Source organism: Panthera onca, chromosome X, assembly GCF_046562875.1.
Source record: "Panthera onca isolate mPanOnc1 chromosome X, mPanOnc1 haplotype 2, whole genome shotgun sequence".
Taxonomy (NCBI): domain Eukaryota; kingdom Metazoa; phylum Chordata; class Mammalia; order Carnivora; family Felidae; genus Panthera; species Panthera onca.
This window is the reverse complement of record NC_138357.1, coordinates 31,845,139-31,870,593: the sequence shown is the minus strand read 5'-3', so window position 1 is coordinate 31,870,593 and position 25,455 is coordinate 31,845,139. Positions and strand designations below refer to the sequence as shown.

Sequence of the window (25,455 nt, the reverse complement as noted above, 5' to 3'; positions counted from 1 at the left end):
AAGTCGCAACCCCGAGATAGAGAGTCTCATGCTCTTCTGACTGAGCCAACCAGGCACCCCATAGTTTGTACTAATTTTTGTACATGGTACGAAGTGGGGGTCCAACTTCATTATTTTGTATTTGGACACACAACTGTCCCCGTGTCATTTGTTGCACAGACTGTTCTCCCCCCCTGAAGGAACGGTCTGGCACCCTTGTGTCGAAAATTGACTGTACATGGCTGGACTTATTTTTGGACTCTCACTTCTATTCTATTCTGATCTGTATATCTCTTCTCATGCAAGTACCACACAGTCTTGATTCTGTAGCTTTTTATAAGTTTTGAAACTGCGAAGGGTTAATCTTCAAGCTCTTCTTTTTCAAGATTGTTTGGCTATTCTGGGTCCCCTGCATTTCCACGTGACTTTTACCACCAGCTTGTCAATTTCTACCAAGAAGCCAACCAAGATTATGATACGGATCACGGTGAATTTGTAGATCAATCTGTAGGTCACTACCTTAGCAACATGAAGTCTTCCGATTTGTGAAAATAACGTATCTTTCCATTTATTTAGATCTTTCATTTCTTTCAGTGATAATGTGTGGTTTTCATGGTGGGAGTCTCACACTTTTAAAATTTATTCATAAATATGTTCTTTTTTGAAGTTACTATAAATGGATTTCTTCATTTCATATTTGGATTGTTCATTGCTAGCGTATAGAAATACAACTGAGTTTTGTATATCGATCTTGTGTCTTACAACCACGCTGAATTAATCTATTCCACTGGTTTTCCAGTGGCTTCTGTAGGCTTTTCTATATACAAAAGCATATCATCCACAAATAGAGATCATGTTACTTGTTCCCAATGTGGATGTTGCTTATTGCTTTTTTCTGCCCTAATTTCCCTGGCTAGAACCCCCATCTCTTAGGGTTGCTAGACCCAATTCTAGCTTGGGGTGGGGGCTGATCCCTCAGTGAACACCAAACAATTCTCAGATACCACCAAGGTGTCAGAGAATTCAACTTAATTCTGACACTGTCTACCCGGAGGTGGCATCAGACGCCATAGTTAAAAGGCTTAGCCTTACGGGACAGTCCCCCCACCCCCACCTCAGATGCCAGTCTCAAGCCCAGGCTGTTACCTGTGTTTCTGTCTGGCTACACGTTGGAGGTTCCAGCGACCTTCTCCTTATTTATTTTTGAGAGAGAGTGTAAGCGGGGGACGGGCAGAGAGAGGGGGGCAGAGGATCCAAAGAGGGCTCTGCACTGACAGCAGCGAGCCTGGCGGCGCGGGGCTCAAACCCGCAAACTGCAAGATCGTGACCGGAGCTGAAGTCGGACGCTCAACCGACTGAGCCACCCCAGTGCCCCTCTTGTTTGCTTTTTAATATCTGCAAGTGCATACTTAACTCATTAGCTTTTGGCCTTTCATCATTGCTAAAAGACACTTTTTCCTTCTAAGCACTGCTTTGGCTGCATCCGAAGCAGTTTCGATGTCTTTTCACTGTTGTTCAACTACAAATGTTCTGTGACTCCACTATTGCTTTTCTAATACCCAGCTTTTTCCGTTGTCTTTTGTAATTATCGATTTGTAACTTCTTTGCATTATGATCAGATTCCAACTTTTTGAAATGTGGCTTGCTTTCCGGCTTGGGACATGGTCACGTTTCATCAACCTTGTGCATGTGTATTCTGTGGTTGTTGGTTGCAGTGTTCTATACAATGGCTGTAAGCTCAAGTTATTGATTATGTTGTTCAAAAATTCTATATCCTTGGAGACCCTTTTTATGTCTCTTGGATGAAGTACGGGGTGGGGGAGACCTCCCACTCGGATTATTGTATTTGTCTATTTCTCCTTTTAGTAAGTTAACTTCTCCTTTATATATTTTGAGGTTTTGTTATAAATGCATAATCATTCCTGGTGAATTGAGTCTTTTATCATTAGGAAATGTCCTTCTACATCTCAAATCATGCTGTTCGCTTTTTAAGTGTATTTTGTTTGAATATCTCTATACAAGTGTTCTATCGCTTATGTCATTATTCGGGTGGCTTAGCTCTCCCCATCTTTTTATGGTCAACCTATCTGTATCCTTATATTTTGAATTTGTCTCTCTCAAACAGCATACAGACGTACTTATTCATCCTACTTGATAATACTTGAGCGTTTAGCTCATAAACATTTATTTATTTAAAAAAAAATTTTTTTAACGTTTGCTTCTTTTTGAGACAGAGAGAGACAGAGCATGAACGGGGGAGGGTCAGAGAGAGAGGGAGACGCAGAATCTGAAACAGGCTCCAGGCTCTGAGCGGTCAGCACAGAGCCCGACGCGGGGCTCGAACTCGAGGACCGCGAGATCGTGACCTGAGCCGCAGTCGGACGCTTAACCGACTGAGCCACCCAGGCGCCCCTTAGCTCATAAACATTTAATAAAATCATTGATATATTGGGGTTTCAAGCTACCATTTTATTTTGTGCTTGCATTGGTTCCCCCCGAGTTTCTTTTGCCTCTTCTTTCTTGATTTAAAAAGAATTGACTTAAAAGGAATTTTTAAAAATTTTTCGGTTCTTTTCCATCTCCGCTAGCTTGAAGATTTACATCCTGTTGCTGTTATTTTAATAATTACATCCTATTATTGCCTACATACATAATTACCTTTGATAAAAGTCTAGATATAAGTACCTAAGTCGCTTCCGATGTGATACAAGGCCCTTAGAAAACTTGAACTCCATTTACGCTGCTTCTGACGTCTTTTCTTATCGTAAGGTCCTTGCAAGTTTCTTTTTTAAAAAACAGAATGGACGTTTGTGTGAGTCCTTCTTCCATCCGTGTTCACTCATATTGCCCACGTACTTTCCCTGCTCTCCATTCCGTCCTGCGTTTCCTTCTTCTAAGATAATTTTCCCCCTGAAGTACATCCTTTAGAATCTCCATTAGGGCAGTCTGCCGGTGGCAATCTCTCTTAGTTTTTCTTTGCCTAAAAATATCTTGCTATCACCCTCTCGTTGAGTATTTCCATGAAAGATGCCGCCCTCGGGGTCTCAGCTTAGGCTGGGGAGGGGTCTTTCATAAGTCCCGCATCCGGGCTTTGGCTTCTGATGAGCCAAAGAGCTCGAGCGTGAAGTGTCTGTAAGCCCTCAGCTACTTCGATGGGAGAACAATGTCTATTTCAACAGGGCTGCTGGAGAGGCTTAAGTGAGATAATGGATGGAAAATTCCTGACAGAGAGGAGCAAAGCAACCAAAGGTAGCTATTATTGGTTCAACCGAAAGTTTTAGTTCCTAACCATCAACTTTTCTGAAGTTTATGCTTTTGCAATTGGAAAATAAAATGCGGCCCCCCCTTAGAGCCACCAGAGCCTGAATCTTTGCCATTGGAAGTGGCCCCCGACACCCCAAAACATGCAGCCAGAGATAAGGGATGTTCAATAACCGACTGGAGCCAGCTTAGCCACCCTCCTCCCAGGTCTGCATGGAAAGACCCTCTTTTTGTTCTCAGGACCCAACCCAGGCACTTGGTACGCAATCCATTTCTTTCTTTCTTTTTTTTTTTTAATGTTTATCTATTTATTTGAGACAGGGAGAGAGGGGCAGGGAGAGGGGGAGAGAGAGAATCCCAAGCAGGCTCCACGCTGTCAGCGTGCAGCCAGATGCGGGGCTCGATCCCACGAACCGCGAGACCAAAACCAAGACTTGGGGGCTCAACCGACCAAGCCATCCGGCCACCCCCCACACACTCCGTTTCTTTTCAGCAATCTTGTAGAGCTCTGAGGTCTAGTCTTTGTCTTTTCTGACGCCGCCAGGGCCAGCTGCAGATCACCTGACTTGGTGATGAAACCCTTCAAATTCGGAAAAAGAATCTGCTGAGAGGCCAGGGGCAGATGTCGTGGTACTGGGGGGCCAAAGGAAGAGTGTGAAGTTAGCCCATAAGCTACTGCTGGCCTCAGCCCTGGTCTGCAAGGTGACCAGCCTGCCTTCTCCCCACCTCTATCACCCCATCCTACTCTATCCCGTCCACAAGAGACAGGCCACAACCCTGAGACGGAAGGTGCTTCGCCTCCAAATCTGGATTCTATACTTTGAGGAATTCTAAATACTAAGGTTGGAAAGAAGAGAACAGAAAGGGCAGGAGCGGGGGGGTGGGGGGGCCTGGGTGGCTCTCAGCCGGTTAAGCATCCGACTCTTGATTTCGGCTCAGGTCATGATCCCACTTTGCCCATGTTCTCTCCCTCTCTCTCTCTCAAAATAAATAAAGAAACTTAAAAAAAAAAAAAAGAAAGAAAGCAGAAAGGAGCAGGTGAAGTACCTTGAGTGCTAAAGAGGAACCCAACAGTAGCTTGAAGGGCACCCCACTGTTCAATCACTTCCAGCCATCACCAGTCATGAAAAAGCAACAGCAACTGCTTTGTGCGTGGGCCGTCCACTCGTGCAACGCATGCCCCCAGCACCCTGGCCCCCGAAAAGTCCCAAGTGGGGAAAGGAGCCATGCTGTTCCAGAATAAGGGGAACGAGGGTGTTACGGGCTGAATTGTGTCCCTCCAGAGCACATGTGCGGGAGCCCTGGCCTCCGGTACCCCAGGACGTAACTGTAGGTGGAGATGGGCCCGTAAGACAGGTGACTGAGTCAGGATGAAGCTGTCAGAGTGGGTCCTAGTCCAATCTGACTGGGGTCCTTAGAAGAAGAGGACATTTGAAGGTGGGAGCAGGCACACACAGACCCTGTGAAGAGGCAGCAAGAGTGCAGCTGTCTGCAAGCCAAGGGGAGGGACCTCAGGGGACACCAATCCTGTGTGCACCTTGATCTGGATTCCTAGCCTCCAGACCTGTGAGGAAATAAATGTCCCCTGTTTGAGCCACCGGCTCTGTGGCCCTCGGTTATGGCAGCCCCAGCAGTCTCATACGTGGAGCCACTGACTTCCGACCCATTCACTCCGGACAGACTCCCTTTCACGGAGTTGCTCCTTCTCTGAGGCCAGTGATGCCCAACCCGGCAAGGGAGGGGTCCACTCAAGAGCTCACAGAAGGGCGACCTAGAATGCTGTCCTCGGGTTGAGAAATGGAAGAGCTCCATCACCGGCAGAGAGCTGTGGCTCGTGGGGGGGGGGGGGGGTCTAGTCGAGTTGCATTGGGTGTTAGTCCTCATACTTCTTCCTCAAGTACAAAATGAAGAAGAAAGATCTTAAATGGAGAAAGGTTGGAGGGGGTGGTTTTTAACCATTACTGGACCACAGGCCCATCTAAACATGTGCAAAGCTCTGGACTCCGAGAAATATAGAGTCTGTATTAGTTTCTTGTGGCCGCCCTAACTAATTACCACCAACTCAGGGGCTTAAAACAATTTATACTCCGATGGTTCTGGAGACCAGAAGTTCAGCATCAGTTTCTCAATCAGGCTCAATTCAAGGTGTGGGCAGGGCTGTGCTCTGTTCTTTGCCTCTTCCGGTTTCCGGTGGCTGCGGGCACTTTTGCCTGTGGCCACGCCACTCCAATCCCTGCATCAGTCTTCAACATCACCTTCTCCTCTTCTGTTTGCGTCAGCTCTCCCTCTTCTTCTGTCTTACAAGGACGCGAGATTGCATTGAGGGCCCACTCAGATACTCCTGGAGCATCTCCTGACGGCGAGATCCTTAATCTAACCACATCTGCAAAGACTCTTGCTTTATACAAGGTTAACATCTGCAGGTTCCAGGGATTGGGACTTGGTATATTTGGGTGGCCATTATTCAGCTTCCTACAGAGTCCAGAATCTTTGCATCCAATTTCAGGCAGACCGTGGACCCCAGGTAGGAGCGTCCGCTCTGGAGCTGCATTTCACCCAAGATATGCTATAAACAGATACGTTGGAGGCAGGTCCATTTACTAATTCACCATCCTCCTACATCCTCTCGGGATGAACTACAGCGACTTACCAAAAATCACACCCAGCTCTTGTCCTAGTCGATCAGAATCCCCCGGAAGCGGGGCCCGGGAATCTGCATTTCTAACCAGCTCCCTCCCCCCCCCCCCCAAATGATTCTCATGCAGCCAGACTTGCACCCATACCTTAGTGAGTACTGGTTAAGGGCCCGGATGCCCGAGTGCCTTCCCTGTGACATGGACACGCTACCACCTCCTTCACAGTAAAAGAATTGTGTAAGTCTATTTGCACAGAGCAAGCGCTGATGCTTTTTTTTTTTTTTTTTTTTTTTCTCCCTTCCCCCTAAACAAAGGTGAGCCGCTTTTATTGTGTATTTGATTTCGATCCCATTCGGTGTTTAATGCGCCGGCCCCAAGGCGCGGAGTTGAGCCAAGAGCGAAAAGAGGGAGAAGCGGGCAAGAGTCGCAAACTCTTCCAGTCCAGGCACCGAAGCGGCCTTGAACGCCCGCCGGCCCTTCTGCCCACCTCACCCCGCCCCGCTCGGGCGTACATTTGCATCCGGCTCGAGACCGCGCGGGGACCCGCCCCCGCGCCCCGCTGATTGGCCGCGCCGGCTCTCTCGTCACGCTCTTTTGTCTCCGTGGGCCGAGGATAAAAGCAGCGGCGGCTGCCGTGGGAACCGTGCTGTCTGGACTCAGCTACCCCTCGCTGGTGGCGGGGGGCGCCGTGCGGAGCAGCTCCGCGGGCAGCTCCGGGTCGCTTAAGCGGCCGGGGACGTGCCCGTCCTCTTCCCTCGCGGGGCCGCGGAGACCGGAAGGCGGCATCCGCAGCTGGCAAGGCCCCAGGGTCCGCAGCCCACCGAGCCGAGAACAGGTAAAGAAAGGGGGGGCGCGATTGCCCGGCGGCCGAGAGAGGAGGGGCACCGGTCCCGGGTGGCTCCCAGCCTGGGGGAACCGGGGACGGCGAGGCGGGGGGAGGAGCAAGCCCGTGGACCGGCAGCGCTGAGGGAGGAGGTGGGGTTGCGCTGGATGTCGCCTAATGGGTAGGATTTGCCTGGATTGAGCGGCGGGGCCTTTTCGGGGAGGGGGGACGAAGGGTCGGGGTGGGGGGAGGGAAGGATGGCAAGCTGTCCGCCTTGAACCCCCTTTGCATCCCTTCATCTCTTCTGGAGAGGGCTGTGTGGGTGTGCGTGTTCAACTCCTATTCCCTATCTCCGTGGCAGGCCATCAAAGCCGAATCCGAACTTGAATTCTGTGCGGCTGATTGCAGAAGCTGGTAGGCCGACCACTTCCCGGGGGAAATGTATTGGGGCGGGGGTGGCTTTGGCTTGTGTTCAGAAGGTGGGAGAGGGAATTTTCCGTCTTACCCACAGCGGAGGCAGCGGGGAGGGGGGTGGGTGGCGGGGGTGGAAGGAGCCGGATGAGCGAGGAGGCTGCTCCTGACCCTTCCCTTCCCTGCCCTCCGCGGCGGCGGCGCAATCTTGACGCCCGGAGGTCTCGGATCGGCGACCCCCCCGGTGGACAGAGATCGGCTGTTAGCCTGGAGACGAGCTTTCTCGCGGAGGCCACCGGTTGCAGAAGCTGGAAGTGAAATAAAGGCGCGCGCGCACCCGTTCCTGCGCTCCTGTAAGAATCTGAGACATAACCCGGGCGGGGGTGGGGCGGGGGGACTTTCAGAAGGGGGTGTGGTTGGGATCTGAGACCAAGAGGTTAACGAGATCTTATGGATTCCGACAAATCTGTGACCACTGTGCTCTATTTTGAGAGGCCAATATCAGCTTCCGTACACACGATTACACTTAGAATTAGAAGCAACAGTTGCCCTCCCTCCTGGACGACTGGCTGGATGTGGCCGTAAAAAGCACCCTGCTTACACCGAGACACCGGCTGGCTCCAGTGAGGTTGTAATCGCCAGTCTCCCAGAAGATATTTTTAGGGAGGTGGGCAGATATAAAATGCACTGCAGGATATGCAGGAAGGGAGAGAGTAATACAACTGCAGCCAATTCCCTCATTAACTACTACCCGGTTTGTTTGTTTTTTTTCTTCTTTACAGCCCCTACTGAGATAGGAGAGTCCCCCCAGCACGCCTGCACATTAGGCTAACCCACAAAGCCTGAGCGTCTTGTTCCATTCGGACACCCCGATCGTCATCAGTCATGGCTAGCATCATTGCGCGCATGGGTAATAGCCGGCGGCAGAACGCACCCTTGCCGCCCTGGGCCCATTCTATGCTGAGGTCCCTGGGGAGAAGCCTCGGCCCTTTAATGGCCAGCGTGGCAGAGAGAAATATGAAGTTGTTCTCGGGGAGGGTGGTGCCAGCCCAGGGGGAAGAAACCTTTGAAAACTGGCTCATCCAAGTCAATGGGGCCCTGCCGGATTGGAATATGTCTGAGGAGGAGAAGCTCAAGCGCTTGCTGAAAACGCTTCGAGGCCCCGCCAGGGAGGTCATGCTTTTGCTGCAGGCGGCCAACCCCAATCTAAGTGTGGCCGATTTCTTGCGTGCCATGAAATTGGTGTTTGGAGAATCGGAAAGCAGTGTGTCGGCTCACGGTAAATTTTTTAACACCCTGCAGGCGCAAGGGGAGAAAGCCTCCCTTTATGTGATCCGTTTAGAGGTGCAGCTCCAAAATGCTATTCAGGAGGGGATCATAGCTCAGAAAGACGCAAACCAGACCCGCCTGCACCAGCTCCTTTTAGGGGCCGAGCTGAACGGGGACCTGCGCTTTAGGCTGAAGCATCTTCTCAGGATGTATGCAAATGAGCAGGAGCGCCTCCCCAATTTCCTCGAGTTGATCAAGATGGTCAGGGAGGAAGAGGATTGGGATGACACTTTCCTTAAACAGAAACGGCCCAAAAGATCTGAGTCACTGGTGGAGAGGGCCACCAGCCTGATGGCATTTCAGGGCTCCCCGCAGATAGTGGTCGGCAGTCCCGACTGCAACGTGATAGAGATAGATGATGCCCTCGATGACTCAGATGAGGATGTGATCCTGGTGGAGTCTCAGGACCCTCCACTGTCATTCACGGCTTCTCCGCTCCCCAGACGCAGGGCCAGACCTCGGGACCAAGTGCTAGTCATCGATTCCCCTAGCAGTTCCCGGGCTCAGTCTCCTTCCACCAGCGGGGGTTCTGGGCATAAGAATGATGGTTCTAGGCACCTGCGTAGAACCAGGAAGCGAAAACACACAATCCGCTGCTCCTACTGCGGTGAGGAGGGCCACTCAAAGGAAACCTGTGACAATGACAGCAGCCGGGCCCAGGTGTTTGAGAATCTGATCATCACCCTGCAGGAGCTGACCCATACAGAGGAGGAGGGACCCAGAGAGGCCCCTGGCCAACAAGATGACCCTTCTGAGCTGCAGTGAGCTGGTGTCCCCTAGCCTTACATGAACCCTAACCCATATTCTGAGTCCAGCAATGGGACAACTGGGGAGGGGCGCTTCTAAATGCATGAATCCACAAAGCAGCTTTCCTTTGGGAGTGGAGTAGAGAGGGTCTTGAATACCAGCACAGTGGAGGGAGACAGCCTGACCTCTGTCCTTGCTTCCCCAGCCCCCCTGCCTAAGGGCCTGTTTTCTTTGTGCGCTCATTTCCTCGCTGGCTCTGTTCTCTTTGTGAAAGTGGCACCATTCATTGTTAAATCTTCAAACAATAAAGAAAAGTACAAGAAAGTAAAGTACAAGTTACCCCCAGCTCTCCACCCCGATCTAACCGTCGTCATCCCTTTGATGGACGTCCTTCTAGATACTTCCCTATACCTGTGTACCCAGATAGATGTATGTATAGATAAAAATGGTCAATAGAAGTGCTGTTCTATAGTCCGTATTTTTTCACCAAATGATATATGTCGTGGGCTTCTTTCTATGTCAATAAATATTTATCAGCATCGATTTTAATGTCTCTGTTACTATTTTAGGGAGAGGTAAAGGGAAAAGGAGCAACATAGCAGAAAGCTATAAAGGGATGGGTTTGTACCCCGAGGTGGGGTTTTTATCGACCTCAATTTGCAGAGGGAAGGGAAAAGGGAAGAAGGAAGAAGAGAGGGCTGAAACCGTTCCCAAAGGTAGATGGACGGAGCCCCTTACAACGGGCCTGCCCCTCGGGTCAGACCAGCCAGTGCCCGATAGTTGGATAGCAGTGGGGCGGCGCTTTCTCCTCTACTGGATTCAAAGGAGTCCGGTGCTGAGGTACTAGCCCCAAAATAGGGCTCCCAGGGGCACCATTCCTGGTCACTTTGAGGAAGAGCGCTTCTTCCTCTGGGTGCATCCCTGGGATTGCTGTTGCTGCTGCTACTTGTGGACATCCCGGGTCACAACCGGGAATGTCTCCTGTGGCCTGACGCCACCCTCTCCTCACCACCACCCCACCCCCCCAGCCTCACTCCCCGGTGAAGGAAAGGAGAGAGCAGAGCCCAGCGCCGGGAGCTTCAGGGCCTCCCCCCATCAGCCCTGAAGTGATTTGCTGGAGGACAAGGGCGCCCGAGGACTCCAAGCTAACCCCCTCCTCACCCCAAGAATTGAGACTCGCTGGGGAGGGATGAGAAGTCATCTAGCAGCCGGGCACCTGCAGGAACCCGGCCATCAGAGAGCCGAGAGGCCCCATACAGCATTTTAGTGAGTGGAGGGCACTCACGGGGGAGGGAAAGAAGGGGCGGACCCTCCAGGAAGCTGGCCTGGCCCCCCCCCCATCTCCTCCTCTCATATTGGAGGGTGACCTCAGCCCCTGAGGGTCCCTGTGTTTTGCGTAGGTGCGTGCGTCCCTATTTCTGTGAGCAGGACGAGGCGGGGCGGGGGGGGGGGGGGGGGGGGGGGGAGGGGGCGGGCATGATTGCATTGAGGGCTGTGTGCCGAGAGGGAAGTGAATGCACAGATCTGAGGACCCGGGGGAGTTGGTCGTACAGGAAGTAGGGACTTCACAGAGCTGAGAGGGTAGCGTTTGCGGCAGTGGGAGATGGTGCGTGGGGCGGGGGGGGGGGCAGAGAGAAGCACAGGGGACAGTGGGTGAGGGCACGATGACCGGGAAGACACAGGGAGCTGACAGCCACAGGAAGCCTGGCCGGAATCGCAGGTTCCAGGGGATCCTACAGAACTCTGGGCTGTGCTGTCCTAGCAGGGGCGGAGGGGAGGTTAGGGGCCCAGGGAGAGGTACTGGGGTTTTCATTAGGCTGGCGGTTGATGACAGCTCAGTGGGGATGACGAGCTCCGTAGGGACACAGGGCTGTGGGCTGAGGCCCCGAGGGAGCAGGAGAAGCCACGGCAGCCTTCCCTGGGCTGCCGTACTCAGAGCCTGCCTTGAAGTACTTCTCTTTCCAGAAAGAGCCCCTCAGCCCCTCCCAGGCCTCTCCCTCCTGCCCCATCAATGACCTCACAATCTGACCCTAAAACCCTCCACTCCAACCACCCACGCTCCCCTCTCAGAAGTGGTGGTAGTGGTGAGGGTCAGAGGGTCAGCCTTCTGTGCTCCGCCATCACCCCTCCCCCACCCCACGCCTCACACCCCGAATTTGCCTTCAGCCTCAGCTTTCTTAACCCTCATGTGCAGAAGGAGACTGGGAGAGCCTCTCTGCCTCGGGATCCTTTAGCTGACAACTGGCCAGGAGAGGGCCCCCTCCTTGCATCCCTCTGGGGCACCTCTGGGAAAGTCACCCCTATCTCTCCCAAGCCGAAGAGGACCCCCTCCCGACCCCAGGCAAGTGGCAGCTCCACTCAGGCCCCGCAAAACCACTTCACAGTGTATGTAGATTTTTAACCCTTAATTCCTTGCTATGCCTCCCTAAATCACCCCTTGGGAGGTCTCTACCTAGATTAGAATATCACTCCACCTCTGGATGGTTCCCACCCCCCCCCCCCGGCCCCCGCTGACTTCACTCTATAAACACTTGTTGAATATTTGTCCAAAGACACAGCTCGTGCTGTCGTAATTTCTTTCTGGCACCAGGCAGAATAGAAAGACGGAAAGAAAAATCCATACATTCGGCCCATTTCGCGACCCTCCTTTACACTGGAGTCAGTGTGGGGGTCCGGTGTAGACCTCTGCTTTGAAAACCTGTTCTGTGATCCGACCTGTTTTCCTCCCTTCCCCACCCCTCCCCTCTGCCGTGTAAATTTGAGATTGTCTACATTTTCATTTCACCCACCTGATGTAGCCTGACATTTCTTTTTGTCTGTTTCATTTAAAGAAAAGCCAAGAGATACATATTTTCCCTGATTAGAAGACATGGAAATGACACCTGGGCATTCTGATCGGCTCGATGAGGTTGGTCTACAAAAGGCTTCACTTGAAGCTATAGGCTAATTCACATTGATACGGATGGAGCTAGAGAGTCTAACGCTAAGTGAAATAAGCCAGAGAAAGACAAATACCATATGATTTCACTCCTATGTGAAATTGAAGAAACAAAGCAAAGGAACAAAGGGAGGGGGAAAGAGACAGAGAGTAGAGGCAAACCAAGAAACAGACTCAACTATAGGGAACAAACTGATGGTTACCAGAAGGGCAGGGGACGGCGGGGGTGGGGGGGGGGGGAATAGGTGACGGGCATTAAGAATGCACTTGTCCCGATGAGCACCGGGTGACGCATGGACGTGTGGAATCACTCACTATATCGTAAACCTGAAACTAATGTTACGCCGTGTGCTAACTCACCGGAATTTAAAGGAAAACTTAAAAACAAAAAAGAAAGCTAGAGGCTAATTTTCTTCCTTTCTGCCTTTATTCTCATCGGTCGCTAAGAGATGAAAATTGCTCTTTTTGTCTTGTCAGAAGAAACCAGAGTCTGAGTGCCCTTTTGTGTTAGATCTCCCTCCTTCTTGGCATTCTCTCCCTTTGGTTTCCATGACACCCTTTTCTCGCGGCTCCCCCCTCCCCGATCTTGTGGTTGGTGCCACTTCTCAGTCTCCTTGGCCGAATCTTCGTCCTCTCCTTGATCCCTCCACCATAGTCATAAAAATAAAAATCCCGACAACCGTGATTTATGAAGAGCTTACCGAAGTCCTTTAAATGCATTAGCTCTTTTAATCCTCTTGTTAACCCCCTAAAGTAGGCATTACCATTAGCGCGCGTTCCAGACAGAGGAAACAAGCTGGGACCTTAAGGCACTTGCCCAGGGGCTTGCGGGTACTTGGTGGGGGAGCCGGAGGTCAGACTCCTGGGGTCAGGGGCACTTGCTTCTTAAAGGTCTCAGCCGGCCTGTGATCACAACTCCGCGCAGCTGTGATCGGCTGCGTAGGACCTGTGAGTAAACGGAGGTTCGTATACTCAGGAGAAGACGACCTGCCTTTCCCAGGTGTGCCCTGTGTAGGAGTCACTAGCACAGGGCCGGGCCGGGGTTGGCCCTCAACATCCGGTAGCTGCTCTTACTCTGCTAGAATGCTTTGCTCTGCTGGGCGGGGCGGGGGTGGGTTGGGATATGAAAGGCTGTCGGCGCCATGCAGACAGGGCTTATTTAGTGTTGATCGGGCAAGGTGACAGTCTGAAATGCCTGAGAGTTTAGTGATGATGATGGTGATGACATGGGGGGGATAAGGGAGCGCTTACTGAATGTCGAGATGGACTTCTAGTTTTACTTGTTCCCCGGGGAACGTCTTCTTTCCCTACCTGTCAGAGGCATGCGATCCTTGGAGATTGCCTGAGACCAGCCATGCCTTCCTCTACCCAAGCTGCTCCCCTGAGCAGCAGGCGGGGGTGGGGGGGGTGGGGGGAGCTCATCCCAGAGGGCCACAGAGGCTCCCCAGTGTGTGGTGGGAAGGGGACATGACTGAGGTCGGAGGAGTCCTTTACAATCCGGGTGACCCTGAAATCCTGTCACTACCGGGTATCTCAGGGGCATCATAAAAGGGAGCAGGGCCGGTCTCAGGCCTCCCGTTGACAGGATGCATGGCTCTCCAGCCGCAGCCTCTCATCTCAGACCAGAACTCACAACTTCTTACACACGGTCTCTCGCAAGCACTCCTACAGGTAGGGACTCTGTCCACTGCCCCTATCTTACAGACCAGGACGTTGAGGCCCAACCCGGTTATAGTCACTTGCCTAAGATCAGACAGCTTGTAAGGGCTGGAGCTGGAATGGAATTGATCTGCCCCTCCCCAGAGCCAGAAATCTTTCCTAAGCTGGAGGAGTCCTTCCCAAGGTAATGGGTACAAATGATCTGATCATTCTGTTGGCCGCATCCTGAGGTTGGATTTCTTTTCCATTTCTTCCTTCCTTCCTTTCTTTTTTCTTTCTTTTCTTTCTTTCTTTCTTTCTTTCTTCCTTCCTATAGAAAGAGCACGAGTCGGGGTGGGGGAGAGGGGCAGAGGGAGAGAGAGAATCTTAAGCAGGTTCCATGCTCAGCGCAGGGCCCGATGTGGGGCTCGATCCCACGACACTGGGATCGTGACCTGAGCCAAAATCAAGAGTCGGACGCTCAACCGACTGAGCCCCCCGGGCACACCAGTGAATTTCCATTTCTGGACCGTCATATTCATGATTGAAACTGCACAGTAGGACGGCCTCAGTCTCATTTCTTTTATTAAACAAGACAGAAAAAAAATGATCAGTTCAGGAAACTTCCTTCTAAGAGCCTGAAACCATCTTCTCCTCGTATTTATTTTTATATCCAATTTCTGGGATAAGATACTAAAAATAACAACCTGTTGGTAAGGATGTGGGCAGAGAGTCTCTCTCCTACACCCGCTGGTGGGGCGGAGAATTGACACATTCTTTCTGGAAGGCCAAGTGGGAAATGTATCAAAGGTGGAAATAGGAAAACCCTTGAATGGGGCAGTCTAACTTCCTGAAACTGACGCTAAGATAATAACTGAACAAGTGTAACAAAGGTTATGAACCAAGATGTTTGCCCTAGCCTTTTTGGGTAATAGTGGGAAAGCTGCACACCGGTGGAAAGACCAGGAGTAAGGTTTGGCTGAAGAAATTAGGCTCCTCCCTTGGACTGCAATGCCGGGCATCTGGAAGTCCGGGTGTGCCTTCACATCCTCGGGCCTGACCGGACAAATGAAGTGTGGCCCCTCTGGGGAAGCGCTTTCAAAGATCACCAGTCGTCTGTGTCATCTTTGACTCCCAACGTGTTGTCCCATCAGGCCTCTTCATCTGGCAAAACTCGTGTCCAACTTCTAACACCATTTCCCCCGGCACTCCCTAGGGTCAGCTTTCCCTGACTCCACTCAAGGTCATTCTTTATATCTTAGGTAGCACTTAGCATTTTGCCGTAATTGCTCGTATAATGATCTGCCCTCCCCTCGAGGCTTATAATAACCCTGGTGCCTGGCAGTGTTGTTTGGGTATCTTGGTACAGAATCCGGGCACGCTCCCACGTCATGTGTTTGCTCTGGCGGTTGGTACTGGCCCTTCAGATGTCCCCGTGCCTCGATCCCTCATCACGTTCAAATGGCACCTCCTCAGTGAGGCCCATTAAAGGCGACACACCTGGCCACCAGCACCCTCATACCCCTTCCCTGCTCTGTTTCCCCATCACATGCCTGTCTTTCATGCTACATAATTTACTGATGTATTCTATCAGTTATTTAGTCCTGTCTCTCCTCGCTAGAGTATAAACTCAAAAGCGTTTTAGCTTGCTTAGTTCACTGGTGCCTCCCCAGCTAGAACACTGCCTCTCATCACGTGTTCGTAGCTGGAATGTAGCTGGAACGACGCGCCTGGCACACAGTAGGCGTGCACGGAGTGGCCGCCTTTGTTCTTTCTGCCCTCCTGGAACCGCTGCTGCCGGGGAAGAGACAGTCAGGGAGAGAACGGTGCCCGTCGCTGAACCACCATCTGCCTAATGGATGGGATAAGAAACCTGGGAGACATTCGAGATCGGTTGCTTGCTTCTCTCTCCCCCCACCCGGGCTGTGGCTTATTAGCTGGACTGTCCAGTCCTAGCAGGGGCCGAAAGTGAGAGATGGGTTTCTTTGTGGCTTCATCTCTGTGGCATCGTCAGACCTTAGGTTTGGTGTTTCGGATTCCCCGTCACTCCATGTGCATCTGCAAATATTAAAAAACAGCTGCCCCGGGGGCGCCTGGGTGGCTCAGTTGGTCGAGCGCCCAACTCGTGGTTTCGGCTCAGGTCTTGATCTCACGGTTCCTGAGTTCGAGCCCTGCATCGGGCTCTGCTCCCACCCTCCCTCTCTCTGCCCCTTCCCTGCTCTCTGTCTCTCTTTCAAAATAAATAAATAAATAAATAAATAACCCAACTGCCCTGTAAAATATGAATGTTCGGGGTACTGTTTGCTATTTTCCTTATAATAAAGGATAATCAAGACTAATCACAATAACAATGAATATATTTTCAATTGTTATGTGTCAAACATGTCAATAATACAGTAAGAATTACTAACCTCATTTTAGAGGATATAAATGAGTCTCAGTAAGAGATCACCACAGGATAAGGCTATATAGCAGTAAACAGATGGTAAGCCCGGAACCAAAGCCTGTGAACTTCCCATCATATATTTCAAGGAAAAGTACTGACATTATTGAGAAAAACTGTATCACAGTGGAAGACCGGTTATTGGGGCAGGGGTGATAGGCAGATACAAATATTTGACCAGTTTCCTGTCCGTTAAGCAGAGGTTACAGCTGTCTGAGAATTTGGAAGTAAAAGAACTTAAATTTTGGGGCTCCTGGGTGAGTCAGTTAAGCCTGTGACTCTTGATTTTGGCTCAGGTTGTGATGTCACGGTTTGTGAGCCTGCTTGGGATTTTATTTCTCTGCCCCTCCCCTGCTCGTGCACCCCCTCCCCCAAATAAATAAATCAACATTAAAAAAAAGAACTTAAATTTTATTAGAGGGAACGTGATGAGGGGTGATTACATTTTTTTAAGTTTATTTCCTTTTTTTTTTTTAGTAATCTCTACACCCAACATGGGGTTCAAACTCATGACCCCCAGATCAAGAGTTGCATGCTCCTTCAACTGAGCCAGCCAGGTGCCCCGATGAAGGTTGATTTTAAATATCCTGGATAAACCAAGATCTAATTTAGCTCAAGAAAACATAATTGAAAATAGAATCTTTTGGGGGCACCTGGGTAGCTCAGTCGGTTGAGCGGCCGACTTCGGCTCAGGTCATGATCTTGCAGTTCATGAGTTCCAGCCCCGAGTCCGGCTCTGTGCTGACAGCTCGGAGCCTGGAGCCTGCTTCAGATTCTGTGTCTCCCTCTCTCTCTGTCCCTCCCCTGCTCATGCTCTCTCTCTCTCTCTCAAAAGAAAAACATTGAAAAAAATAAAAAAAATAAAATAAAATCTCTTTGGTATCATTCATACCTGACACTTAAGAGACGACATACAAACTTTTTCCTTCACTGCCGGCCAGAATGTTTTGTAAAACTATTTTATTTATTAAATAATTTGAGTTGTTATAAAAGTAGGATGTTCAGAACGACACAAGAGTATGTAAAAGATTTTGAATGGTTAAGATTTAAATAGCTATTAAAATATACAGAAAGAGCAAATAAAGTATAGGTAAGCATTGAATCTTTTGGCATATTCCTTTTTTTTTTTTAGTTTATTTATTTTGAGAGAGAGCATAGGAGGGGCAGAGAGAGAGAGGGGGAGAGAGAGAATCCCAGGCAGGCTCCTCACCCTCAGTGCAGAGCCCGATGCGGGGCTCGAACTCACGAACCCGGGAGATCACGACCCACGCCGAAACCAAGAGTCGGATGCTTAACCAACTGAGCCACCCAGGGGCCCCTGGCATATTTCTTTTAAAATGTTTTTCTAGGGGCGCCTGGATGGCTCAGTCGGATGAGCGTCTGGCTTTGGCTCAGGTCATGATCTCGCGGTCTGTGAGTTCGAGCCCCGCGTCGGGCTCTGTGCTGACAGTTCAGAGCCTGGAGCCTGCTTCGGATTCTGTGTCTCCTTCTCTCTCTACCCCTCCCCTACTCCCTCCCTCTCTGTCTCTCAAAAATTAATAAACATTAAAAATTTTTAAAATGTGTTTCCTACTCTGTGAGTGTACGTACATACATAATTTACTTTATTGAGGTTATGCTCTTTGTATAGTTTTACACATTCATAGCTACAATGGTTTTGATCTTTTTCTAATGATAAATGGAATAATTTCAAGAGCAGAAATTAAAGCTGGCTTGTAAGAAGAGGAGTGTGTGGGGGGGGGGGCAGTAAAGTCTAAGCAAGTGTAAAAACATACAAAAAAAAAAAAACCCTACAAGCAATAAACACTGTTGTTACTGCCTGACAAATACTGAGCATTCGTTGTAGTAAGTAGGAATGTTGTCCTAGGAAAAGCGATGAATTAATTAGAATTAACTGGTGGAAACTTCTGCAAATAACAAGGGACAGACATTATTATAAAATCTGAAACAGTAAGAAAATGATAAAACTCTTTTGGGCACTCTCTTCGAAGATTTGAATGGAAGGAGAGACTTCAAGCTTACCTATAGGATGGTGGAGTGCCCGTGGAGAGAACTGGCTTCTCAAGGGGGATGATGTGACGTCGCCAGGATTAGCAACCTTAGCAACTGGGGCTCAGGAAAGGGATCAGAGCTTCAAAGGGCGTGAAACCTACACACCCCACCTTTGTGGTCAGAAGAGCCCCGAACAGGAAGTTTAAGAGGCCTCAGAGGAGCACAGTGATTCCAGCTGAAGGTCTTGAGCTCTAGTGAGGAGGTCCCAGCTTCCCCAGGGGATCTCTGCGGGGCTCGGGGATGGAGGCTGTCAAATGCTGACTCCTGAAATATCACCAACACTACCTGTGGATTTGACAAAGCGGAATGCATTCCTTACCTTGGTCTGGGAGAACCCCACCTCCCAAAGTTTTGATAGCGTTTCAGGGAGGAAAGGAAAGGTCAGAATTTACTGAGAAATGCAGGTTTGATTTAAGGCAGAGAGGGTCTTTCAACACAGAGACTTGATTACGATTGGATAAGGATCATGATGTCAACAGGCTCGGACTGTTGCAGCAAGGGAGGATTTTGAGAAAAGGGAAGGATTTGAACAGTGCAAACTGTTGCTGCTTTTCCGCTGAAGAGTTGACGGTACCCTGGGAAAGTTCCTGTAATGAAGAAACTTTTGCCTGGACAGGACCGTCCTGGGAAAGAAATTCACATGAAGACAGCAGACTAGCCAAGTCCTGTTGATGTATCCAGTACCCGTGCGGTTTTATTTCTCAGGGTCGAGGCTGAGTGTGGCAACAGACTGTCTTAATTCTCATATATTTACCATTTTTATGAACAACTCACCTTAGGTATGTGTTTATTTTGTGGTGGTGAAATTCTTCTGTTTCCCTGAATCTCGAGAAAAAATGACCCCTATTCTTAGGTGTTTGCTAAGCCCGGAGGAACAATTTACATAACTAGCTTTTCACCAGTCTGCCGAACCTGTTAGGTATGTTAAAACCCAAAATTCAACTGAGGAAATTTTAAAGATCTTACTGGCTTTCTTTAACGATTCACCGTTTGGGCAGCATTCCATCTAGCAGACAGAAAGAAGCTTGGAGGAGCTGTACAAAATGAAAGGCTTTTTTTTTTTTTTTTTTACACCGAAGGGAGCAGGAACAAGAAAGACACTAGCAAAAAGTGGACTGGATGTTGGGAGGTCGCTTTCCTTTAGGGGATGGCAGGTTGGCCCGGCTACTTCACTGGTACTGACCAGGTGATTCCCCACTGCTTTAGGATTCCATTTCTGGGAGAGGCTGAAGCCCAAATTAAGTCTGGGTTTGGTGACACAACCACCCTTCCCCCCCCCCCCCCAAGCTTAGCATAAGCGACTCCATTGCGGGATGGCTGTCTTATTTTTAACAGGTGGATTCTTTTATTTAGTCCTCCCAAACACCTCCTCAAGCTATTATTATCCCTATTTTATAGAGGAGGAAACTGAGGCTCAGGGAGGTAATGAGCTCACATCCAAGCACCTGCAAATACATTCTTTTCAGGAGCATCAAGAAAGGCCCACCTTCAACCAACCTGCCTTATTCTGTTCCATTTTTGCAGAAGGGAGCTGAGGTCCAGGTTCAAGACAATCATTGGGCCCCTCAGCCCTCTTCGGGGTCCCTGGAGAGAAGGAGGGCAGGGTGGAAGGCAAAGGCCTTCAGAGACGCCAGTTTGGGTCTGGGTGGGCTCCCCTCGGCGTCCTGCATCGCCGGGGGGGCGGGGGGGGGGGGCGATCAATGCCACCCCTCCCCCACCCTCCCCCGCAGAGGCCTCACCTGGGCTGCCTGGTGCACCGGAAGCCGGCCCGCGCCGGTCCCCGCGGCCGTGCCCGCCGCTGGTCACCAGGGGGCGCTGTGCGCCACAACCTCGGGCGCAGAGGGGCGGGGGCCACGTGACCGCACAACGGCGCGCCGGGTCCCGGGTCCCGGCGTCCGCCCGGTGGCCCCCGCCGGCTGCGGGCGCGCTCGGCCTGCTTCCCGTCCCCCCCCCCCCCCTTCTCCTAACGCTCCGCGCGGGCCACTCGGGGGTGGTGCGGCGGCGACGGCGACTCCGGTCCGGGCTCCCTGACCTGTAACCTCCCGGGGACGCTGACGAGCAGCCGCGTGAGTTTCCCGGGCACCAGGAGACGCCTCACTCCGGCTTTGTGGCCGGTTTGGCCCTCCCCGCAAGGCAAAGAGGGGTGGGGCTCGGTGCCAGGCTTTCCCCTAGCTCGGAGAGGTGCTGTCACATCCCGTCGCACCTCCCCGCCGCCCTTGGAGGGACGCGCTGTCCCCTGGAGGACCCCATGGGAGCGCGCCCAGCGCCGGGGGTGGGGGGCGAGTTTGGATCATTTGGCTGCTCTGGCGGGACCTCCTTGCCCAATAAGCACTGAACAAATCACCCCCGCCCCGTACCCCCAAATCGACATTTTCACGGATATGCCTCGATGGGACATTCACTCAATAATGTGATAGATTGAGGGGTTTTCAAAAGAGCGTTACGCTTTGCACGCTAGAAACTTCACTCATTTTTTTTTAATTTTTTTTTAACGTTTTATTTATTTTTGAGACAGGGAGAGACAGAGCATGAACGGGGGAGGGTCAGAGAGAGGGAGACACAGAATCGGAAGCAGGCTCCAGGCTCTGAGCCATCAGCCCAGAGCCCGACGCGGGGCTCGAACTCACGGACCGCGAGATCGTGACCTGAGCTGAAGTCGGCCGCTTGACCGACTGAGCCACCCAGGCGCCCGGAAACGCCACTCATTTTAAGTGTACAATTATTTTTAGTAAATTGGCAGAGTTGCGCACCTGTCAGCACATTCTGGTTTTAGAGTATTTTCATCCCCAGCCACCCCGGAGCAAATTCCCATAAAGCTGTCTGCAGTTCATCGCCCCTCCGACCTCTAGCCCTAAGCAACCATTTATCCCTCTTCTGGCTCTATATAGTTGCTTTTTCTGGACAGTTCCTATGAATGGAATCATACACTATGTGGTCTTTGGGGACTGGCTTCTTTCACCCAGCGTGATGTTTTCATCTGGGTTGTAGCACTTACCAGCATGTAATTCCTTTCTATAGCTGAATAATATTCAATGGTGTGGCTATATCACATTTGTTTCTCCATTTATCAGTCAATGGACAATTGGGTTGCTTTCATTTTTTGGGTATTAAGAGTGATGCAATAATTGAGAACATTTGTGTGGACATGTGTTTTCAATTCTCTTGCTTTCGCTGCCCTTTCTTTGCTGGTGTTCCCCTTAACGCCCTTTGCCGACCTCTATCACAACACTTTGCACACTGCCCTGCGAATGAATTTGAATTCATTCTCTGACTCTCCACTAGAGAAGGCAAGGACCATGTGCACCCATTCCCTGGGGTAGGAGTGGAATTTCTGGGTCCTCTATGGCAACTCTATGTTTAAACTTTTTTATTTTTAGGAACTTCCGGACTCTTTTCCAAAGTGTCTGCACCATTTAATGTTGCTATTGGTAAATTATGAAGGTTCCAGTTTCTCTGTCTCCTCACCAACACTTGTTTTGTCTTTCGTTTCGTACCTCACTGTGATGTTCGTTTGCCTAGACCGAGTGGTTATTTGCTTAACTAGTTTCACTTTGCTTTAATGACTGGCTTTTTCAATGTTAACAAATCGAGTTGCTGAAATGAATAATACATAGCCCATCCGTGCAAGGAGCTCATGCCTCCAAGAGGGAGACAGAGGAACATAATCATAGTACCGCGTGTTACCTGCTCTGATGGAACTGAGCACAGGCAGGCTGTCAGCACAGAGCCTGATGCGGGGCTTGAACCCACAAACCTTGAGACCATGACCTGAGCCGAAGTCGGTGGCTCAACTGACTGAGCCACCCAGGCGCCCTGCACTGATTTCTAAATTGGTCAGCCACATTAAATAGTAACACAGGGTTAATTATGAAAGCCACGGTCATAAGGCAACCTACCTTCTTGCAAGTTTAACCACAGAAGGCAGGCATTACCAACAGGTACTAGGGTAACTGAAGCAAGACAAGATCATGCATTTTAAAGGAATGGCTAGGGAGTTGTCCTCATTGGTACTTTAGTAGTTAGTACTACTAAAGTAGTTAGTACTTTAGGGAGTACTCAAACTGTGAGATCATGACCTGAGCCAAAGTCAGACGCTCAACCGACTGAGCCACCCAGGCGCCCCGGCCAGAACCCAATTCTAACTGTTAGTTAAAAAGGATGTTGTAAGCCAGTTTGACAATAAATTATATTAGGAAAAAAAGGAAAAAAAAAGGATGTTACTTTCACTCAAACGTACAAAGAAAAAGCCAAATCACAGACAAGCCGCGTAGTATAAGACATAGATTGGCCAACTATGACCCACGAGCTAAGAACGTTTTATCAGATGAACATTTACAATCAGTCTGATCATGGGAACATGAACTTTCAACCACAATTAAACAAAATATTTTTCTTCTATTCCATTTTTTTTCATCAGTAGACCTGTATTACAAAACCGTGCAATTATTATATTTTTATCATATTGTATTATAAAGCCTAAAATATTTATTTTCCGCTCTTCACAGAAAAAGTTTGACAGCCCTTGGTTTAATAGAGTAAACAGCGAAACGGAAAGCAATTGCCTCATACTTGCTGGGTGACCTCGGGTCACTTCTCTGGTCCTGATTTTTGTTATCTGTAAAATGGAGATAAAGGGTGATGGGTGGGTGAGATAAGCTCTAGGGTGAAACCCCCGTTCCCCCAAGTTTTGTATTCATTAGTTAGTTATCAGGGCACCTGGGTGGCTTAGTTGGTTAAGAGCCTGATTCTTGATTTCGGCTCAAGTCAGGATCTCACGGTTCCTGAGTTCGAGCCCCACCTTGGGCTCCATGCTTACAGTGCAGAGACTGCTTGGGATTCTCTGCCTCCCTCTCTCTCTACCCCTCCCCTGCGCGCGCGCGCTCTCTCTCTCTCTCTCAAAATATATACATAAACATTAAAAAATAATTATGTAAACATCTATTGAGCTACTATCGTGTATCAAGAACTGTTAAAGGCATTGGGGATACAGCAGGAAGGAAAACCCCTGTCCTGAAAAAGGATACTATTGCAAATGAAAAGAGGCTTAAGATGCAATGTGTGGTCTGAGATTGGATCCTGATTTGAACAAGCTAGCGTTATAGGACACTTGGGGAAAAGTCGGGAAATTTGACTATGGATGGGTATTAGATGAGGTGAAAATTGACTAACACGAAATGGTAGAGGTGATTAACTGAAAAAAGCAGAAAGCATATGTACACGTATTATCTCATTTTGGTAGAAAGTGCATATACGTATTATGTAAACTTGGAGGAATTCTTGATCTGGAAGGATATATGTAGTAAGGTCTTTTTTTTTATTTTTTATTTTTATTAAGAAAAATTTTGGGGGTGGGGGGGCGCCTGGGTGGCTCAGTCGGTTAAGCGTCCGACTTCGGCTCAGGTCATGATCTCATGGCTCGTAGGTTCGAGCCCCAGATCGGGCTCTGAGCTGACAGCTCAGGGCCTGGAGCCTGCTTCACATTCTGTGTGTGTCTCTCTCTGGCCCGCCTGCGCCTGTGCTCTTTCTCTCTCTCAAAAGTAAATAAACATTAAAAGAATTTTTTAAAGCAAAAACATGAAAAATAACGTTTAATGTTTATTTTTGTCTAATTTCAGTGTTGGAATGTTAAACTGTTGATTTTTAAATAAAAATTAAAAAAAAAATTTAAATTTATTTTTGAGAGAGAGAAAGAGCACAAGCGGGGGAGGGGCAGAGAGAGAGGGAGACCCAGAATCTGAAGCAGGCTCCAGGCTCCCAGCTGTCAGCAGAGAGCCCGATGCTGGGCTCGAACCCACGAACCGCGAGATGGTGACCTGACGCTTAACTTGCTGAACCACCCAGGTGCCCCCTAATTTGTTTTTTTTTTAAAGTTTTTTTTAGAGAAAGAGTGCAAGTGGGGGAGAGGCAGAGGGAGAGAGAGAGAGAGAGAGAGAGAGAGAGAACCCTAAGCAGGCTTCACGCCCAGCGCCCAGCTCTATGCAAGGCTCGATCTCATGACTGTGAGATCATGACCTGAGCTGAAATCAAGAGTCGGCCGCTCAACCGACTGAGCCACCCAGGCGCCCCTATACTAAGCTCTTAATAGTGGTCATTTCTGGGTGGTGGGAATATAATGTTTCTATTTTCGTATCTTTTCTAATTTTCTACCTTGGACATTTACCGCTTTTGTAAAAATACAAGATTCTGTCTAATTGAAAAAAATCATCTCTCTCTCTTCATGGAATTGACATGCCTCTTGTAAGTGTTCACGTTGCCGGATCTGTCACTTTTTATGGGGGAAACGTCTGTAAAAATGGAGGCTGCTCTTTCCCCCTGCAGGTAACAGAGGGCTAGAGAGGCAAATGATGGCAGCGTCCATCGAAGCACTGTTTTGGAGAGAACGTGCCCAATCTGATACCAGAGGTAGGTTTATCTCTCCTGTATCAGCGGACGCATCGATGCGATTCAGTATTTCAATCTTGTAACTGCTTCTCTTATTCTAGGCCAGGGGTCCATAAACCCTGCCACCTATTTTGGTAAATAAAGTCTCATCGGAACACGGGCCCACTGATTTGTCTATGTGGTATCTATCACTGCTTTATTGCCCCGCAATGGCACGGTGGGGTAGGGGTGCAGAGACCATATCACCCCGAAAACGAAACATATTTACTGCCTGGCCCTTGAAAGAAAAAGCGTGTGGAGCCCTGTTCTAGGCTGGCTGGGAGACCGCCTCCGTACACAGGCCTGTGGGAGGGAATGCCCGCCTCCGCGTTACATGAACAAACGTATGCTCTGATTTACAAACCTCGTTCTCTCCTGAGCTGGATTAGCGTGTGCCAGTATTCCCAATTCTGGATAATTCTAGGTTACTTACAGTATTGGGTTTCTCATCCTGCAAGGCTGAGGTGAAGGCCAGACCGCAGGAAAACGGACGTGTCAGCGAGGTCAACGATAGCCTGTGAGCCCTATCACAGCTGGCTAGTCGGTCTTCCGTTGATCTAGCTAAGATCTCCGTCGGCTTCACATTTGGTTCAAATGCCTCCTCCTCCCGGAAGCCCCCTCTGACCCCTCACCCTGATTTCACCGTCCCACGCCAGTCCTCCCACGGCACCCTGGCAGGCCTCTCTCGTAACACTTAGCACCCTACCCCGTAAGCACGGATTCCTTCTCGGATTCTCCCCCAGAGAAGGCAAGGACCATGTGCACGCACTCTCTGGTA

At 49.9% G+C, this 25,455-nt stretch overlaps 1 protein-coding gene and 1 long non-coding RNA gene across 3 annotated transcripts in view; both read left to right on the top strand.

Annotated features, from left to right (window-relative positions):
- The first annotated feature begins 6,171 nt into the window (after positions 1 to 6,171).
- ZCCHC12 (zinc finger CCHC-type containing 12) lies at positions 6,172 to 9,729 on the top strand. The gene is made up of 4 exons (XM_081793274.1): positions 6,172 to 6,711; positions 7,061 to 7,113; positions 7,332 to 7,463; positions 7,893 to 9,729. The coding sequence occupies exon 4, from the start codon at positions 7,996 to 7,998 to the stop codon at positions 9,202 to 9,204; it is 1,209 nt and encodes a 402-aa protein (XP_081649400.1). The 5' UTR covers positions 6,172 to 6,711; positions 7,061 to 7,113; positions 7,332 to 7,463; positions 7,893 to 7,995; the 3' UTR covers positions 9,205 to 9,729.
- A 10,394-nt stretch (positions 9,730 to 20,123) lies between these two features.
- The window catches only part of LOC145713483 (uncharacterized), a 78,883-nt gene continuing 73,551 nt past the window's right edge, over positions 20,124 to 25,455 (top strand). The window contains exons 1-2 of one of the 2 annotated variants that reach the window (XR_014136618.1): positions 20,124 to 20,323; positions 24,576 to 24,659. This is a non-coding gene — a long non-coding RNA (uncharacterized LOC145713483). The remainder of the gene's footprint in view (positions 20,324 to 24,575; positions 24,660 to 25,455) is intronic. The other variant, XR_014136619.1, reaches the window with a different exon arrangement.

Excerpts from the sequence above, each read along its gene's own strand:
- ZCCHC12 (XM_081793274.1), top strand. The coding sequence starts at position 7,996 with ATGGCTAGCATCATTGCGCGCATGGGTAATAGCCGGCGGCAGAACGCA.